The 19,427-nt window shown below is 38.1% G+C and overlaps 4 protein-coding genes across 6 annotated transcripts; all 4 read right to left on the reverse strand.

Moving 5' to 3' along the window:
- Positions 1-532: 532 nt before the first annotated feature.
- On the reverse strand, positions 533-1,547 carry LOC107094533 (gremlin-1-like). 2 transcript variants are annotated; one of them, XM_015390216.1, is made up of 2 exons: positions 1,424-1,547; positions 533-1,292 (listed from the first exon to the last, which is right to left on the reverse strand). In XM_015390216.1, the coding sequence occupies exon 2, from the start codon at positions 1,285-1,287 to the stop codon at positions 742-744; it is 546 nt and encodes a 181-aa protein (XP_015245702.1). In that variant the 5' UTR covers positions 1,288-1,292; positions 1,424-1,547; the 3' UTR covers positions 533-741. The 2 variants fall into 2 exon arrangements, with proteins under 2 accessions (XP_015245702.1, XP_015245701.1); XM_015390215.1 differs by lacking the exon at positions 1,424-1,547 and adding an exon at positions 1,358-1,416.
- A 60-nt stretch (positions 1,548-1,607) lies between these two features.
- On the reverse strand, positions 1,608-9,618 carry scg5 (secretogranin V). Of its 2 annotated transcripts, none has more exons than XM_015390214.1 (6): positions 9,464-9,618; positions 8,918-9,146; positions 8,358-8,507; positions 5,714-5,823; positions 5,220-5,273; positions 1,608-2,558 (listed from the first exon to the last, which is right to left on the reverse strand). In XM_015390214.1, exons 2-6 carry the CDS (start codon positions 9,144-9,146, stop codon positions 2,430-2,432), a joined length of 672 nt encoding a protein of 223 aa, XP_015245700.1. In that variant the 5' UTR covers positions 9,464-9,618; the 3' UTR covers positions 1,608-2,429. The 2 variants fall into 2 exon arrangements, with proteins under 2 accessions (XP_015245700.1, XP_015245699.1); XM_015390213.1 differs by having other exon boundaries at positions 1,610-2,558; positions 5,714-5,826; positions 9,464-9,617.
- A 1,350-nt stretch (positions 9,619-10,968) lies between these two features.
- Positions 10,969-13,787, reverse strand: arhgap11b (Rho GTPase activating protein 11B). The gene is made up of 7 exons (XM_015390223.1): positions 12,689-13,787; positions 12,517-12,613; positions 12,137-12,393; positions 11,589-11,740; positions 11,403-11,510; positions 11,154-11,321; positions 10,969-11,087 (listed from the first exon to the last, which is right to left on the reverse strand). The coding sequence occupies exons 1-7, from the start codon at positions 12,862-12,864 to the stop codon at positions 10,969-10,971; spliced, it is 1,077 nt and encodes a 358-aa protein (XP_015245709.1). The 5' UTR covers positions 12,865-13,787.
- A 940-nt stretch (positions 13,788-14,727) lies between these two features.
- On the reverse strand, positions 14,728-18,390 carry LOC107094549 (actin, alpha cardiac). The gene is made up of 8 exons (XM_015390234.1): positions 18,311-18,390; positions 16,989-17,140; positions 16,776-16,904; positions 16,497-16,692; positions 16,247-16,408; positions 15,534-15,725; positions 15,092-15,273; positions 14,728-14,990 (listed from the first exon to the last, which is right to left on the reverse strand). Exons 2-8 carry the CDS (start codon positions 17,115-17,117, stop codon positions 14,847-14,849), a joined length of 1,134 nt encoding a protein of 377 aa, XP_015245720.1. The 5' UTR covers positions 17,118-17,140; positions 18,311-18,390; the 3' UTR covers positions 14,728-14,846.
- Positions 18,391-19,427: the final 1,037 nt, after the last annotated feature.

Genomic DNA, 19,427 nt, shown 5'->3' on the forward strand with positions numbered 1-19,427 from the left:
AAGAAATAACTAAAAATGACTAAAATTAATTCATCTGTCCATCCAGGAATCACACCCAGAACCTTGTTGCTGCAAGGCAACATTGTTACCGACTGCTGCACTGTGTTATTTTAGTAATGTTTCAATGCACAGGTTATATATTTCTTCCTTATACACAGAAGTTGATGTGATGAATTTATGTTACGTGTTTAGTTTGGGGTGATCATTGCAGAATTTATGCAATCCATAAATGAAATGTGATTGCAAGCAAAAAGAAAAATACACCAGGCAACACAAATAAATTTAAAGTTATATTCTACATAAGGGAATTACTGCTTACTTGTCCAGCTGAAAACCAGATCATCAACAATAAAGACATAAAAGGCCTTTGCTAAATAATCTGGGCTATCAGTCTGCTGCATCCAAATGTGATGAAAAGTTGAGCAGATGGGAAAAGTCTTTACCATCCAAACGTGAACATACAATCTGTGACAAAGTTCTATAAAGTTCTATAAATGTGACAAAGTCCTATAAAGTGCTCAACTGGAACCGACTCTTTGGAGCCATAAGCAAGATCTTAGTCAATGTGGTGCATTTTTTCCCCGCAGATGACCAAAGAAAACATTTACTTAGTCCTATTTTAAGGAGTCCAATATAAAATGTTCATTAAAGTTCCCTTCTCCGTTGCCCCAACTCTAACATGGAAATTTCCTTTCTTTTTCATTTTTCTCTCCTTGAATCAAAGTGTAATCCAGCGGGGGTTCAATCAGTTTTAATATTAACGCAGCGGCACTGTTTTACGCGTTGGATCCGCTTCTTTCGCGTACTGGGCGTCTGTCCCGGGCAGAAGAGGGTGTATGTAACGGTGCTGAATGTTTTTGGTTTGCAAGCGGAGCAGGACTGAAAGATGCTGATCCCATCATGCTGGGAATTCCGAGGGATGTAGAAAGAGTTGCACTGTCCGTAACAGAAGCGGTTGATAATGCTGCGGCTCAGGCAACCTTCCTCCTGGATTGTCTGCTTCAGCGGCTGAGTCTTGCACCAGTCCAGCCGCAGATATCTGCGCTCTGTCACGTGTAGCGCCTCCTGGCTGGACTCCAGGATCTCATCCGTTGAGGCTATGGAAGCGGCACCGCGAGAGAAAAGCGCCCCGATGGGTGACTGTAGACACCCCTCTGATTTATTTGGTGCGTATTTGTTCGGATACGGGAAGGCTCCTTGGAATGTATCGGTGTCTGCACTGCTCGGAGGTGATAATAGCAGAGCCAGGACTGCTTTGAAGATCAGCCATGAATAAGAACGCATCATTGCAGCTGAAAAGGAAACAACAATCAGGCTCCGATGGAGAGCATTTTACGCACAACTTTTACGCACGTACCGTACATCAAATTAAAAATGTTATTCCAAAATCCAGGAAATATTCTGTCAGTGTAACTCCATTTACCTGCTGTGTGTTCAATCCCCAAAGAAAACTTTGTCCTGTCAAACAGTCAGCAAGATGTGCTCCCATAAGAGCCTCTGATGTGGCTTTAGAAAGAACCCCTCCGCCCCTCCCAACCGCAAACCTCACTTTATCTGTATGGAAACGGGAAGGTAGAAGAAAAAGAAAAAAACAACAACAAACGTTTCCAGACTTTGTCAATGCAGATAAGTCGTTTATTTGACTTTACAGAACAAAAACGGAACACAAACATTTTGACAAGATGCAATGAACAAGATAAGTTACTGCACCCTGAAGAGACTCCAAGCTGCAGAATATTCTGCAAGTAGTTGCCATGGTGAAGATGTTCATAAGCATATTTCAATAAAACAAAGCCAGACTTAAGAATATAACTTTACATTTGAAGAACATGTGACTCAGGTTGGGACAAAAAAACAAAAACATTAAATGCATTTAAAACTGATCTCTGTCCAAATATAACAAAGATGGAGTTGAATTAACCCCCAAATATATCAAATCTTTATACATCTGTGAAAAGAAGAAGAAAAAAATGATTTTATTCTGCACTTTGGGGGTCATATCTGTAATTATAGGATATTAGAATACCAGTTTTTAGACTCTACCCACTTCAGATGGCATTAATCATAATTTATCTGTTATCTGGATGTTTTAGTCTCTTTTTCTTTTTAGAATTCTGTTTAAAACTCCAAATCAACTTAATGTCTTGTTTAGGGTTAAATATATTTTCTTCACAGCATTTCTATCAAAGCATTTGCCAAATAAGTACAAATGTTCAACAAGACATCTGTTAATAATTCTTTTGTATGAAAATAAGACCAATTAAATGCATCAAAAATTATGGCAAGGTTATATTTTTGAAGTATATGAAATACAACATCAACACTTCCAGCATTTGTACCAAACACAAAATCCCAATAACTAATGATAGTAAGTCTAAACATTTATTAGAGATATATATTTATATTTTCTGAGTTCGAACTCCTATATATCAGATTTTGGGTGTACTGGGAGCTGTGGTGGTTGATGCTTGGTTCTCTTCTTCCTCTGAGAAATTGGGAACAGATTTCTTGGCGACCACATTGTCCAGCCTCTGACCCAGTAAATAGGGGTTGACGCTCTGTGGAGGCAGACATACTGGTTTATAAAACAGCAAAATTATATTGAAAATAAAAGATCTGTGTCTCTAATTCAACATAATCCATTATGTATCTAGACCCACATTTATAGTCAAAGTAATAATTAGATATTTGTCTTTTGGGACTTTTCTTTCACAACCTTTCTGTTAGCATCAGCACCTCTCTGAAATAATTCTCATCTTCATAAACTGGTTGATGAAACTTTGTTTCCTACGGAAGAGGATTAGGGCCACTGAAAAAAAAATAGTTAACTGATTTTTAAATTTTATTTCAGTTTAAGATGGGAAAAAGTCAGAATTCTGACTTTTTTCTCAAAATTCTGACAGATAAACATGTTAGCATCAAGCCATGTCTGTTTTAGAGACTAGCTCTCTTGTTTTAATGACCTTCTGCTCCTCCATTAATGAGGGGACCCTTTGGGCATGTAAAAAGTTGCCTAATTCCGTCATTTTCCACCAGTGTGTCGTACGAACGTATGAAATAGTGTGCATAACTTTTTGTACGATTTCATACGCACTCATAATGAGAATATGTTGAATCAGTTGTGATGCATCACTCTCCCATCGAAACACAAAGAAGCAAAGTTTTAACCACCTACTGTAGCTGTTATTTTGGGTGTGAATTTTAAGAATTCGGGGATAATCTTTGTCTTAATAATCCATCTACTTTGTGAAATGCATCAGTACCACAGGCGGTTTCAAGAGACTGATGCCACCACCACGTTTGACGATGTTCCCCCATGTTTTAAAGCCCTAAACTGATTTTGCAAACAAACGTTCTCCTTATTATCGTGGTCCCGTAGCTAAACGATTAGTAGCTCACTGTCGTTCAGTCAGAACCTTTAACTTTCCTCCAGGAGACATTTGGTTTCCTGGTTTCGATGCAGCTAGATCATAGAATTGATACTGTTAATGCATCATCTTTCAATGTCAAACAGGAGGGAGTTATTTTTTTGTTTTTGGTCTGCAGTTAAACTTTCAAACAATCTTCCTTTCATGTAAGAATTACATGATTTGGTGAAAAAAGTGAAAACCTGGACCCAGAAAGATTTGTAAACAGAGCGATGTCTCCAAACTTAACTGGAATTTGAATAAAAACAGCAGGATACCATTAAGCTTATGTTTTGAGCCTAAGCTTAAACATCTTTAAAAGCAAAGGCTGTGCTTACAGCTTTTGCACCATATATTTGTACAGAGCTATGCACATCTTAAATCATTTTACCCTGGAAAAAGAAAAGTTCATGTACAACCTCATTGCAGTGCTGAGTGTAACCTTCTGACTTTAAAATTGGTTTAATTAGGTAGTAATCTACACTCACCGGCCACTTTATTAGGTACCCCATGCTAGTAACGGGTTGGACCCCCTTTTGCCTTCAGAACTGCCTCAATTCTTCGTGGCATAGATTCAACAAGGTGCTGGAAGCATTCCTCAGGGAGTTTGGTCCATATTGACAAGATGGCATCACACAGTTGCCGCAGATTTGTCGGCTGCACATCCATGATGCGAATCTCCCGTTCCACCACATCCCAAAGATGCTCTATTGGATTGAGATCTGGTGACTGTGGAGGCCATTTGAGTACAGTGAACTCATTGTCATGTTCAAGAAACCAGTCTGAGATAATTCCAGCTTTATGACATGGTGCATTATCCTGCTGAAAGTAGCCATCAGAAGTTGGGTACATTGTGGTCATAAAGGGATGGACATGGTCAGCAACAATACTCAGGTAGGCAGTGGCGTTGCAACAATGCTCAATTGGTACCAAGGGGCCCAAAGAGTGCCAAGAAAATATTCCCCACACCATGACACCACCACCACCAGCCTGAACCGTTGATACAAGGCAGGATGGATTCATGCTTTCATGTTGTAGACGCCAAATTCTGACCCTACCATCCGAATGTCGCAGCAGAAATCGAGACTCATCAGACCAGGCAACGTTTTTCCAATCTTCTATTGTCCAATTTCGATGAGCTTGTGCAAATTGTAGCCTCAGTTTCCTGTTCTTAGCTGAAAGGAGTGGCACCCGGTGTGGTCTTCTGCTGCTGTAGCCCATCTGCCTCAAAGTCCGACGTACTGTGCGTTCAGAGATGCTCTTCTGCCCACCTTGGTTGTAACGGGTGGTTATTTGAGTCACTGTTGCCCTTCTATCAGCTCCAACCAGTCTGGCCATTCTCCTCTGACATCAACAAGGCATTTCCGCCCACAGAACTGCCGCTCACTGGATATTTTTTCTTTTTCGGATCATTTTCTGTAAACCCTAGAGATGGTTGTGCGTGAAAATCCCAGTAGATCAGCAGTTTCTGAAATACTCAGACCAGCCCTTCTGGCACCAACAATCATGCCACGTTCAAAGTCACTCAAATCACCTTTCTTCCCCATACTGATGCTCGGTTTGAACTGCAGGAGATTGTCTTGACCATGTCTACATGCCTAAATGCACTGAGTTGCCGCCATGTGATTGGCTGCTTAGAAATTAAGTGTTAACGAGCAGTTGGACAGGTGTACCTAATAAAGTGGCCGGTGAGTGTAGAAGTGATTTGGTGCTTAGAGAAAATAAATGAAAAGCATTTTAGTGTCCTTCCTCAGACAAATTTCCCTAAAAGTGAAAAAGTGTTTAATTTAAAAAGTGTTAGAAATATTATACCCTTTTTCTTCTCTTTGGTCCTCCCTTCAGCTTCTGGTATAGAAGCTCTTTGTTCTGTGAGAAGACAAAATAATCATTAATAACAAAAAAAAATAAAGTTGCATATTTCTGGTTAATAGTATGGCCCCATGCTCCCAACTAAAATAAAACAAGATAAAAATACTTTTAACAGGTCATAAAAAGTTCTAAACTAAAAGGTATCAAACTAAAAACAGAAATCGAAATGTAAAAATAAAATAGTCTGCTTAATGTGCAAAAGCATTGGTCTGTGTCTAGTTCTACTTTGCAGAATAAACAGAAACCACCATGTTGTACAAATAACATCTCAATCTAGAGCACATTTCCTGTTTTTTGTCCAGTTTAAGTTAATAGGAAAAAAAATAAAACAGAAATAAATAAAGAGAAAAATCTGATCTGATAAAAACCAATCAACTTCTGATCAGAAAATACGTTATTTTGTGTGTTTTGGAAGTATTTGCTACATTTGTACTCACCCACTTCCCCCGAGCTGAATAGTCATGCTCAGGGTCAAACAGATGCTGGTGTTTCTGGAACTCCCTGCTGAACTCAGCTGTGTCTGGAGCGTTTTCCAAGCATCCATCTGCTGCTGTGAGCACATAAAGACAAAAATAGTGTTCTGCTTACTGAATAATGAGAACAACAGATGGACAACAGGTAACACTAGAGAGATTCTATAAATTATTAATTGTTCTTATTTTATCCCTACAAAAAAAAGCGGTTTAACAAATCAGATTTGGAGTTATTTCCTTAAGCCACTTGTAACAAACTTAGATATATGCTTTGGGTCATTTTCTGTTTAGAAGAGCCATTTGTTTTTACCTGTAAAATTCCTAACTTAGATCTTAAGATCTTTCTTCCATACAGTATTTCCAGATGTTTTTCTTGATGCCATCTATTTTAGAACTGCTCCATTCCCTCTGGCAAATCACCCTCATACCCCGTGTTGCGACCATGGTTTTTCTTAAGTATTTAAGGTTCTTCTTTCATTTTCCCCACAATGTTGCATTTGGTATCAAAGCAAAACCTTTTTTTTCTTCACGAGACAACAGGACATATCTCCAGATTTATCTTCGATTTAAAGCTTTTTACGTCGTCGTCAGAGCGATGGCGTCTTCAGGTCTGAATGGAAGAATTATTGGTCAGATTAATGATTTCAACTTCAGGCATCTGGAAATCTTCCCAAAGGATAAAACGGACTTTTGAAACTTCCCAATTCTCTTATTGATAATATAGCTACAGATTTAATAGAATTTTTCCATGGTTTTACATTAAAGGCAGTGTGTTTGAGGCATGTATCAAATTTTAGCCTGTCTGGAATTAATTAATCAAACCAAATAATTGAAATGTTATGATTTATCAAATAGATCAATATCTTTATTGGGCTTTTATAAATTGTATAACGGTCCAGTAATCTTACCATCATTTAGTAACTTTAAGAAAGTAGTGCTAAAAAAGTTACACTATACTGACAGTATTGGGTGACATCAAATGAATAAGTTTGGATGTCCTGATCACTTCCATGGCTGCATGTGTATAAAGTTTGGTGTGAAGAAATTTTACTGGCATGCAAAGAGTCCTGGTCTGAAACTTCTAGAAGAAGGTTTGGATGAATAAGAGTGGAAACTGCATCTCAGGTTTACTTACTGAGACAGTGGACTCTTATAACCTTGGTCTTCACCTGAATAACAAACTGGACTGGACTCACGACACTGAGGCTTTTTACAAGAAGAGTCAGAGCAGACCCTTCCTGCTGAGGAGACTGAGGTCTTTTGGAGTGCAGGGTGCGCTCCTTAAGACCGTCTATGACTCTGTTGTGGCATCAGCCATCTTTAATGGAAAAGCTCAGTGCAGGATGTGGGAAACAGATGGATCCAAACTAAATTAACATCTGTTGCTGAACTGGAGAGCTCCTTCAGTGACAGACTGCTGTACCCAAAGGCACCTGCGAGCGTTATCGCAGATCCTTCCTCCCAGCAGCTGTAAGACTCTATAACCACCACTGTTCCCAACAACCTCAATAAGTTGTTGTATTGATGCTGAGTTTTGCACAGTCTTTGTCTTAAGGGCTGGTTATCCTCCCGCAGCGGTGTGTCCCAGTGAGCTTGTTGCAGATATTTTACATTTATGCCCAAAATTGAAGCGTGGTGTAGGCTATATTATTCCACGGCAATACGCAAGAGGGACAATGACGAACTAGCTGTGTATCTAGATTCGGTCGAGGCAGTGAAGAAGTGGGGGCAAGTTTGTTCGACAATGGAGGGACATGAGGGTGAAAAAGAGCGGGGATCAACGCTGAAAAAAGGGTGCGTTCTATCACACATTGCTCTTCTAGCTGGTCCATCTAAACGAGTCATTTTTCACAATGGCGGTCATACAAAGAAAACAAGCCGGTAAGGTACCAAACAGGAAATAGGCATAGTGTAGAGCGGATGTAGATTTGACCAATCAGAGACCTCCTGTCTGCAGCTCTGACTGCAATAACCTACAATTTTGGAGAGGTGCACCAGAGTGTCTGAGGCAGGGGGCATATCTGCATTAATACCAACACACTGCAGAAAACCTGGTTTCTGGGTATAAATCAGTTAAATAACTTGCTGCTGTAATTTCATTTTTTTTTTTTTTTTTTTGCACATCTCTGGTGTTGCTATTTTTCACATATCCATTAAAGCAAAAATATCCACAGCTGTTGTTACTTTTTATTATTGAGATACAGATTATTGTATTGTAAAACACTGTAAAGTACAATATGCTGTTTTCTTATGTGTTATTTTTATACACTTTTCTAAGGTACACATTGTGTGGCCACTTCTACTATAACCTTTGCTGTTTTAAACACCACAATTTTCCCATTGTGGGAAATTAAATGGATTTTCTATTCTATTTAAATGTTTAAAACACAAATAAATCATGTGGTAAATGTTTAAAGCATAGTTAAAGTTGATAATGCTGGGAACAGGGTCTTAGGTATCCATAAAAGTATAGAAAGAAATACTTTCTTTGCAATGTAATTTAATCCCTTTTATGTTTCTAGATCAATTTTAAATGTTGTTGTCTTTGCAAATGTTTCCTCTGCTGGTTCAAGAGCCATCGGGTAGGAAGATTAAACGGGTCTTCTACCTGTTTTTCCCAGTGGACAGGGGTTTGGAGGGTCCGGGTAGCTGTGGTCGTCACTAAAGTCTTTGGGAACATTGTCGCCTGTCAGCTCTGCCACAATGTTGGGGATGTTGCCATAAGGACCCAGGTGCTGCAGGCCTTCATGAGCACCACCTAGTGGAAACACTTGGTATTACACCCGTGAGCTTGATTTTTTATTTTATTTTTTTTTTTTTTACACAAACTTGAGGCTTATTTACCAAACACTGGGAATCAATCTGAGTGTGATGATGCTACTTCTGGGTCAAAAGACAACATAAATATGACAGACTAATCAAAACTGGCAGGTAAAGCACAGATAAAATTGTGATAAAGAATGTCTTGTCATATAAACAATGTGTCTGCTGATTTTTTTTTTTTCCTGTGGAGAGCCTGTTGGCTAATAAACAAATTATATATATATATATAGATATATATATATATATATATATATATATATATATATATATATATATATACACAATTGTTTATTTGTTCCAAATGAAAATATAGGCTTTAAAAAAATCTAATCAGTCAATGATTACCCTGAATGCTCTGAGGCCCGACGATGTTTGTGGCCTGATGTGCGGGGTACTCCACTCGGGGCCGAGCGATGCCCAGCTGCTCCATGACGCCGTGCAGCAGCCGCTGGATCTCAGCCTCTGACACCTGGTTCACCGCCGTCCGCGGACTGCGGGCTGCGGCTCCTCCGAGCTGCAGGAACAGGTTTAGTCCGAGCAATAAGAGCCGCACCGCGGATCCAATTTCTGCCATCTGTTGGGGGTGAAGTGCTCCATTAACATCTTTGGACAGATGACGCATAATCAGGAGCAAACAGATTGTTTCCTCATCACATCAATGAGATGATCAACAGCAAGCCTTCCATATAGCACCATGGTGTTGGATATTGTTTTTAAAATGGACCAACGTGATGCGCCATTCTATGAACAGCAGGAATAACCCCGAAAAAAACCGAAAACATTAAATAGTCCAGTCAAAGGGTTTTAATATGTTTTATATAGCTTATAAAATAAACGAAAGCACTAAAAACAGCAATAACTTGAACAACTTAAATGTCTGGTTTTCCTTACCTTGGATGCGTAGATGGAGGGAAATGGTTACTCCATCAAGCAAGTCATCATAAAAAGAGGGTTCTCCGTTTTTCTTTCAAAGTAAAATTGTATATGCTGCGTCATCTTAAATTTTAGATCACGGGAAGAAAATATTACAGCTCTAAAACAAGCATTTGTATGCGATGACATATGCATCAAGGCCTGAACACCCCCGTTTAATCAATGCCAGTATTAATTATAACAAGAGACAATCCTGTTTTAGATTTAAAAAAGGTGCACTGTATCCTAACATTTGTCCGACTTAGAAAAAAAAAATCGTGAATAAAAAAAAAGAAAAAAAAAAAGAAAAGTAGGACATATTTAGGCTTTTGAGCCTTTAAAGTTGTTACGTACAAAATTGTGTTTTATTTTGAAAGAAGAGGTCTCATTTCCGATAGTATGCAACGTGTAGAAACGCTTTACGGATTAGATGCAGTAGCTAAGAAACCAGAGTTCCTTTTCCCCTGCTGGTTGTGCAGTTTTGATCAACTACAGATTTTTGCTGACTTGTCAGATCGACAAGTTATTGTTAGTGTTAACGTTATTAAATAAATTAAATAAGAGCAACAGATGCAAAAGAGCAAAAAATGTGACTAAATTATATTAGCCTTTTCTTTAATTTCCTATATAGGCCCACAGCACCTATTTTAACCTTTCAAATTTTGTCATGGTAGGATATAATTAAAATATGTTCTACTGCTGGCAAGAAAAGATGATTAAATAGGGGTTCACACCTACAGTCTGTGAGAAGTGCAAAAATACACACCAGGGGTTTTGGTTTTTATAATTGAAAGCTTTGCTTTATTTGAAGTTTTTTTTATTATTATTATTTTTTTAAGAAGGTTCCAACTTGCCAGCATCATCCATTTCTGTCAAGTAATAAGGTCTAGAAGGAAACGCTGTCTGGATTCAGCACAGCAGCCCACACTACCTGATTTAAGTTCATTTGCTCCACTTATCTGCAACAAACTCCCAGAAGATTAAAAGTGCTGAAAGCCTGAGTTCTTTAAAGTCAAAAAACTGCCTTTGACTGTTTTTTTAACCGATATATCATTACTTTAAGACTGCAGTAAAAGAGTTGATTTGAGGTGCCCGGATGCCACAATTCAGGTTTCCTTAACTTAACAAAAATAAATAGAATAATCGTTGTTTATTTTCTAGTATTATGCTTTTGGTCAAGTGCATCAAATGCACTGACATTTGTTGATGTAACATGATAAAGTTATCATATATATATTTATTTATTATTATTATTATTATTATTATTATTATTATTATTATTAATATTTTTATTATTTTATTTTATATTTTTAAGAGAATTCATATTTGCAAAATACTAGATTTGGAAGAATGCAAGCCTTGTTGACCGAGTCAAGAATAGGAAAACAATAGTGATACATTACAACATTTATTTAAAAAACAACAGATAGTGATAAAAACGGTATTCAGAAATTGACATGGAACATACAGTAACATTTCATAGATCATGGTAAAGAACGCCTCCTCCAGTTTGTGAATTGCAGTCTATCCATCGCACTGAGCACAGAAATCTTGTGCGCATTTTTGGAACCTTCCAGTGCAGCTGCAGGTCTGAAACCTGGATCTAAAAACACTTGCGGATCAATACTTTATATGCAAAACAAAATTAAAACTCTAAAACCATGTTTACCTGCAATAGGCATGCAAATCCTAAACGGCTGAATATTGGGGAAGGACATCAGGCCAAGGCTTCTTCTAAGCTTGGGTCCATCTCCTGATGTGGAGCTTTGAGTCGGAAGAGAGGCTGCAGGCCTTACCTTTGGTTTACTCTGACTCCAGGAAGAAGTCTTCATGGGTGCTTATAATAAGAAATTAAAAGCAAATTTAAATTAATTTGTGTAACATTTAAATGTCCAAGCAATAACTGCTAGTATCTTACCTTTTAAGCTGTGTCTCTTTCCATTTCCCTTCTTCTTGAACGCATCCTTTAGAGGATGGATATTCATTAAAAAATCCATGCCATCTATAACGTGTTTTGGAATCACGCCTAAATGGAAATTGTATAAAACAAAGTGAGGAGAGACATCTCTTAAGGAAATCCTACATAAGTGAATTATTCTGTTACCAAATATATGAGGATGCTCCACAAAAGTACGCAGGACAAGAACTCTAAGTTCAAGTCGTCCTTCAGACATTTCCGCCTTGTTTGGAGGCGGTAAGAGACAGGGAAGGAAAACTGTGGCCAGATTAGAGCTGGTCATCAAGTTGTCAGAGCATCTGAGAAGGGAACAAGGAGACAGGACAAAACAGAATTTCCTATTGTCTTAGATTTTTTTTACTTTATGCAGAATTGTTTTACAAGACCTCATAAACCAAGACTAAAAATGTGGTTTAAGTGGAAAGAGGACCAATATGTTTGCCCAAGAAACTCATGCATGAACTGTTGACATTTTTCCTATCAAGAAGTTTGCAAATGCCTTAAAAGCAATTCCAACAGAAGGACCTTTAGTTTTCCATTCCAATGAGTGCGCTTCTAGTTTAATCAATATATGGTGGTGAGGTTTCACGTTTTCCTCCCCATTCAGTTCACTTCCAAGCACGAACAACAAGATTAACATAACAATAATCTGTTTTAGGATCCAAATTTTTCATATCGTTTGTATTGTTCCATACCTTTGAGCAACTTTGTGAAGGAAGTCGAACAGATAGAGCAGACAGGAAAAGTTTCTGGCTGGAAGCAGACAGGAGAGTAGCTGGAGAGCTGCCATCCTTTCCTTCGGGTCAGGCAGTGTCTGGGCGTTCAGCAGGGCATCATGCAGCTCAAGGGGAAACAGTGGCTCAGGAAGCTCCCTGCAAAACTGTTTCACAAGGGTGGCGACATCATAGGGGAGAGCCGTGGACAGAGACTCCTCCCCACGATTCAGCTTAGCCTAAACCAGGCAAAAAAAGAATATTTTTTTGTGCATTTTTGCTGTACAAGATAGTAAATAGGTACAATAGTTCCTGGTTTTCTCCTTCAACCATATATGATAGGAATAGAGGATACATCTTACTCTGAGGACCTTGATGCGAGTAAGAGAGCCTGGTTTCCTGAACAGGCCCACAGTGCCAACGCGGTCCAACAAAAGAGAGCAAGCATCCACTAAGAAACTAAGACATACAATTTGGAGTCAGACAGGTTGAACCATTTAACCCAGCTTTATAGTACCGTCTGCATCCTCTTACCAAGGTACGAGTCCATATTCTGGAATGTATCGTCTGGCCAGATTATCCAAAGGAACCCCGAACACCTTTGCTCCACTGTTTATCCATCTCCCTTTATTTCTCTTAAACTTCTTTACAGAAATCCCATAAAGAACTTGAAGATGAAATCGAATCACATTACTTTCTGAAATTTTCATTTCGCAAGAAAACTGATATAAAACAAGCAATTTCTAGTTTGTCAAGTAGAAGCAGCTGAGACAATTCAGATGAAGACGCTTAAGAATGCTCATCAGTATCACCTGGAGAAGAAGAGGATTGCTGTATTCAGGTGACAAGGAAAAAATTGTTCAAATAAGTTATCATCTTAAACTGGAGATAAATCTTTATCTTACCTTTTAAAAGTTTTACAGTCCAATAAAAAAAAATGCTGTCAAATAAAATGAGTGAAACTGTGTCATTTATTTCTATAACTCACATTCAGTGATTAGAAAGACATGATTCATAACTTTGAGGGACTTATGTGTAAAACAATTAAACTAAGCACACCCAGTGGAAAATATTAAATATACACAAAAATGTAGAATGCTAAATTTAATTTAAAAACATTTTCATGTGATTTTCTAAAGGCTTGATTGGTCAACAGTTCTTTTACAGTAATTATATCCCTGCTTTTTCTACTTTCTTTAACCTACTGCCTTTACTGTTTTAGCCAGTCAGCTGTTATAGGAATTAATATATTTTGAGCCCTAACCCAACTATCCATGCATTGCCACTAACTGGTAGACATAATGTATTCTAGTATTTGAACATTTCCTATCAACTACTTTAAATACTCAGTTATCAAAGCAGGAACTACAGTAGGTGTGAGTTTGTTTGGCTGTTCCCTTCAGTGTGAAGTCATAACATACTTTCTATGATCTTACTATGGATACCCTGTATCAAAAATACAGACTTTTCATACAGCTATACCACAGAGGGACATTAAAGATGGAATTAAAATGAAATGTTATGATGAAGAGGGCCAAACGACCATCTCCTGCCATGTGAAAAGTTTGCTCATTTTTATAATATTTCAATTTTGGTAATTTTGTAGAAAACCATTTCAGTTTCAATAAGGAAATGCTTGCCATCTTTGAAAGTTTGATTAGTACCTGCTTCAGCAACAGAATAATTAAATATTTTAATAATAGTTTCTCGTAGGGAGATTTAGTCATGTAGCTTCCAACAGATGTATCATTAACTGGTCACTCACTTATTTTCTATCATCAGGATCAGGTTTCATTGTATTCTTCTGGCTCCAAGTGGGATGGGGGAAAAATTTACCATCAAATAAATATGAAACATTGTAAAACTATCTATAGATTGATTGATTTAAAACTGATAATAGTTACTAAAAGGGTATGAAATGCTTTGTTTGGAACGTATGAATAGACAAAGATGTTTCTGACTTTTCAATCGGTTTATTTATTTTGGTACGTTTTTGTGTTTTTGCATTGGGGCTTCACCTAAAAGAATTATTTTTTTTTTATCCAATCACTGATGTTTAAACATCTGAATATGGAATATATTTTAAAATGCTGCTTTTTAAAATCAAATAACTACTTTAACATTGAAAGAACATCTTGTTAGCATTAACTTAAGAAATGAGCTGGTGGCTGAAATACCTTTCTTTAAAAGCAAACAAGTAAAGTTGGTGGAGTGGTCACTATTATTACAAAAATGTTTTTAAGCATTTTAATTCTATCAGGCACCATTTTTTTGTATCAAGAACAGTTCAACTGAAACATCATTAGTTCAACTTTTTTATTTTCTTTAGTCAAACTGTTTTTAATATTCACTTTTCGTTTCTGCATTTTGTATTTTATTTTTTTTTTTCCTATTTGCTTTGATTCTGTTTTATTTTCCTATATCTTAATCATCGAAAGCACTTTGCATTTTCTTTGTACTGAATTATGCTATACAAATAAATTTGCCTTGCCTTGCCTTGTCTTGCACTTGTATGAAACAATAAAGGCTACCAAAAAATAATTCTACAAAGACAAAAACTTCCCGTCTCTGTATTGCATTTAAAAAACTATTTATTATGACAACAGTTCATGTATATACATCACAAAACAGTAGAAATAACAATATGGAAAGTAAACTAGTTTGGTTGATGGTTTGTTTTTGGTTTGGCGGTTTAGAAGCACTTCCTGTGGACGATGGAGGGGCCGGCCTCATCGTACTCCTGCTTACTGATCCACATCTGCTGGAAGGTGGACAGAGAGGCCAGGATGGAGCCACCGATCCAAACGGAATATTTCCTCTCAGGAGGAGCAATGATCTGCAAGGAGTGAGGAGGAGATTTAAAAAAAAGGGAGTGACCATAGAGGTATATCAGAACAGATGATAAACCCACAAAAAAAAAAGAAAAATCATGCTGACCTTAATCTTCATGGTGCTTGGGGCCAGAGCGGTGATTTCTTTCTGCATACGGTCAGCTATACCAGGGTACATTGTGGTACCACCAGACAACACGTTGTTGGCATAAAGGTCCTTACGAATATCAATGTCACACTTCATGATGCTGTTGTATGCTGTCTCATGGATGCCTGCTGACTCCATACCTGAAAAATTTTAGAGAAAGAAAGGGGTTTAGCTTGTGTGGTTAATTAAATAAAAACTTTTAAACAGTTTACAGCAAATGCATCTCCATAAATAATAAACAAAATAAAACTAAAATACATCTTAATTATAACAAACTTTAGATATTCTTACTAAAATGACCCTTTTTTTAACAATTGAGCATGGTGGCTTAATTTTTCTGGTGTGCAGTGTATAAAGAGGGGCTCATATTTCAGCTTGTTTCTTTGTTTTCAAGGCTTACCGATGAAGGAAGGCTGGAACAGGGTCTCTGGGCAGCGGAAACGCTCGTTGCCGATGGTGATGACCTGCCCATCCGGAAGCTCGTAGCTCTTTTCCAGGGAGGAGGAGGAGGCAGCTGTGGCCATTTCATTCTCAAAGTCCAGTGCTACGTAGCACAGCTTCTCCTTGATGTCTCGCACAATCTCACGCTCAGCTACACAGATAGAAATATATCTATTTAGTCAAAAAGCATCATTAAAACCTTGATCATTTTAAATTCAGATAAACTAAATGATCCCAATTGGTTTAATTCAGTTGTAAGATTATTTTTTCACTATTTTTAACTTCTTAATTTGAGTTGAAAATGAAATTAAACAAAATATAACCAAATATGCAAAGCTTAAGTACTTATTATAGAAGCTAACTTTAGGTGCAATCATTAGCTTTCAGTTAAAACTTGTTTTCCTTGTAGTAATCTGTCCATGTTTGGAAAATCTTTTAAACTAGCCAGAAAAAGGGGGTTCCCCAAAATCTAAAATGTAATATGTTTTTGTCTAAAAGTTTAGGCTACGCTACATAAATCTCTTTTGGCAGTATATAAGTTGTGAATTTTGTAGAAAATACAACTTTGAAGTAAGTTTCTTTTACTTTTAAAATAATTTTTTTAATGTTAACTATCCATAGTTGATTCATCACAATTTCATTTTACGGTTAAAGTTGGTACTTTCATCTTACCTGTTGTCACAAATGAGTAGCCACGCTCAGTCAGGATTTTCATCAGATAGTCTGTGAGGTCCCGACCAGCCAGATCCAGACGCATGATGGCGTGAGGCAGAGCATAGCCCTCATAGATTGGTACGTTGTGAGTCACACCATCACCAGAATCCAGTACAATACCTGTTAAAAACAGCTTTTTGTCATTCATCTGAAATGAGAGGTCTACTTTTATTGCAATGTTGCAGAGTTCCTGTAGAAAGGGACTCACCGGTGGTACGTCCCGAGGCGTACAGAGACAGGACAGCCTGGATGGCCACATACATGGCGGGGACGTTGAAGGTCTCAAACATGATCTGCGTCATCTTCTCTCTGTTAGCTTTGGGGTTGAGCGGGGCTTCAGTCAGCAAAGTGGGATGCTCCTCTGGGGCCACACGGAGCTCATTGTAGAAGGTGTGATGCCAAATCTAGAAAACATTAAACATCATTATTTGTCTTCATTTTTTAACCACACATTCACTGTGGATTTGTTTGTATTTTCATTTCCCACCTTCTCCATGTCATCCCAGTTGGTAATAATGCCATGCTCAATAGGGTACTTCAGAGTCAAGATACCCCTCTTGCTTTGTGCCTCATCTCCTACGTAGCTGTCCTTCTGACCCATACCCACCATCACACCCTGTGAGGGACAGAAATTAATGTTAGTTGCTTAAGGTAATTAGTCTGATAGAAAATCACTACCTTGAGAAGGTGTTTTGCTTACCTGGTGACGGGGACGTCCAACAATGGATGGAAAGACAGCACGGGGGGCGTCATCCCCAGCAAACCCTGCCTTGACCAAGCCAGAGCCGTTGTCGCACACCAATGCGGTGGTCTCGTCATCGTCACACATGTTTGCTCTTTTTTCTTGGTCTCCTATAAAACAAAATATTTTGAAAGAAATTCTATGTATTAGTATAAAATGTTCAAATAGATGTTCCTGTTTTGTCAGGAAGCGTAGTACATTGATTTTTTTTTTAAACAATGTGACACTATTTTTGATATGCAGACACACTTGAGTGCCTTAATCTCCTCTTAAAGTCTTTCAGCTGTCTGAAAAGCCTGAACTGGATGCTGCCCCAATCCCCTCAAACAAACTCATATCTATTTTAAGCCTCCGGACCAACCGTCCTCCCACCCCCTCCACTCCTGCTCAGTATTTCATTGTTAAGTCAGAAGCAGTTAACAGCTGATGCAGTGTGTCTTTTAACAAGTGTTGCAGGAGGCCTGGGTCTCCTCTCAGCTGTTGCTGCATAGTAAACTACTGTTTGGATCCAAACCATGTGCTCAGATCTTTCTGGGATGCATCCCAAGTACCAGCATCAGCACTTATTTAAGACTTTCCCAAGACACAAAACATCCTACGCTGCAGATGACTCACTGATTCTGGATGCTCAATAATGTTTCACATCAGTACTTATTCAGAGCAACTGAGACTTAACGTTACTTTAAAATGTAAAATTAAGACATCATACGTGTCTATAACCACTCTAATGTTATTTGTGAAGAATGTCTTTGTTCAGCCTGTTCAGTCTACAAAATCATGTTTTTTTAAGAGTACAGTTTCATCTTATTGACATTAAGGTTGGATAAAACTACTGTATATATTGACATGATAAGCCTTAAATAGTTTAAATTATTGTTAAATAAGTAAGAAAGCACAGTAATTCTGGGGTTAAAATACACCTATTCTAAAACATAATAAGTTTATTTCCTTTCAAAACTACAAACTCCTGATGATATTATAGAGCAGTCAGATGGATTTAAATGAATGAGTGTCAGGAATTCTGTCTAAATGCATAAATATATTAATGTACAAAGATTATCTTTGCCTTTTAGTCAGTTTTATAATGTTTGACTCATAATTGTGTCCAAATTGTCCTTACTTTCTACATCTTAACAGCATCATATTTCTAACATCCACTATATATCATAAATAAACAAACCCAACAATTAGATTTTTAAAAATATACCGTATCCTTTTTACAGCAATAAATTTAATATCTTCACAAAAACAAAAACAAGCAAGTGTGCATTGGCACTCACCAAGCTGTAACCACAAGACAGGAGTTTCCTCTGGGATACAGTGGGAAGGGTGTGAGGGGCTCCTTAAATATGATTCAGCATGCTGAGGCTGGGGGCTAGTGGGTGGGCTCAGGATTTCATGCAAGTCCAAATTAAGTGTTGCTCAGCAAAACGGCAGAGTAACGTGAATCCTGTGTCAGGGATGCCTTCAGATTGGTGGGATATTTCTTTGGCAGTTTTAGAGTCCTTACAGAGATATAAACAGCAGCATATGGGACTCTTATTGTTAAGAGTGACTATTAAAACACAAATTTGATGATCTATGAGTCTATGCTTCCCTGTGATTTAGGATTAGCGTATTTGAATGCAGCTTTACATTCCTGAATAATAAAACTTTTACTTTTGTTGAGCTGCAGATCAGATCCTTATCAATGAAGTCATATTAATACCTTTAATTAGAGGTGTGGATGTTTGCAGGGATTGGTTGTAATATAAGATATTTTAGAGTATTAAAGTTAAGGAGCATTCCAAGGGGACCTGCCAGAGACAGTCTGCTTGTGTCATGTCACGGTATGTGTGTGTTGAGTGAGAGGCAGTGGCGGGAGGGGGGGGTTACTGCCTGACAGCTGAAACGCAGCATTCTAAGACGGGGAGGGGGACTCCAGACCTCCAGAGAGCCGGGATGACATGTGTGGGGAGCGACGGCTGATGATGCTCAGCTCTCATTGGTTCCAGCGTCTCCTTTTAGGGAAATGGAGTGTGGCCGGTGCCAGTGGCTGCACGTCACCCCGCATTGAAGGTAGAAAGATGACAGCTCAGGATCCTTATTCGTCACCTTGTAGCGCCTGCATAGTGCCCATGCCCCCTTACAAAATCCCTATCAGGCCAAGTTGAGGGCAGCAGGAATGTAAACACCCCCCTGTCTCCCCCTTAATCTACCAGTGTCCTGAAAGTATTCCATTTGAAGACATGCACGGCAATCTGTGAACGAACACTAACCTACTAGACTGAAACTATGCCAAGCATGATTGACATCACGGTATCTTTAAATATTAAAAATATGCTCATACATGAAACACAGATAGGTGTCTTATTATATCAAATAATTCTGTAGAATCTTCAAAACAAAGGTTTAAAA

The sequence above is a fragment of the Cyprinodon variegatus genome, unplaced genomic scaffold (genome assembly GCF_000732505.1).
Source record: "Cyprinodon variegatus isolate N-32 unplaced genomic scaffold, C_variegatus-1.0 Scaffold489, whole genome shotgun sequence".
Taxonomy (NCBI): domain Eukaryota; kingdom Metazoa; phylum Chordata; class Actinopteri; order Cyprinodontiformes; family Cyprinodontidae; genus Cyprinodon; species Cyprinodon variegatus.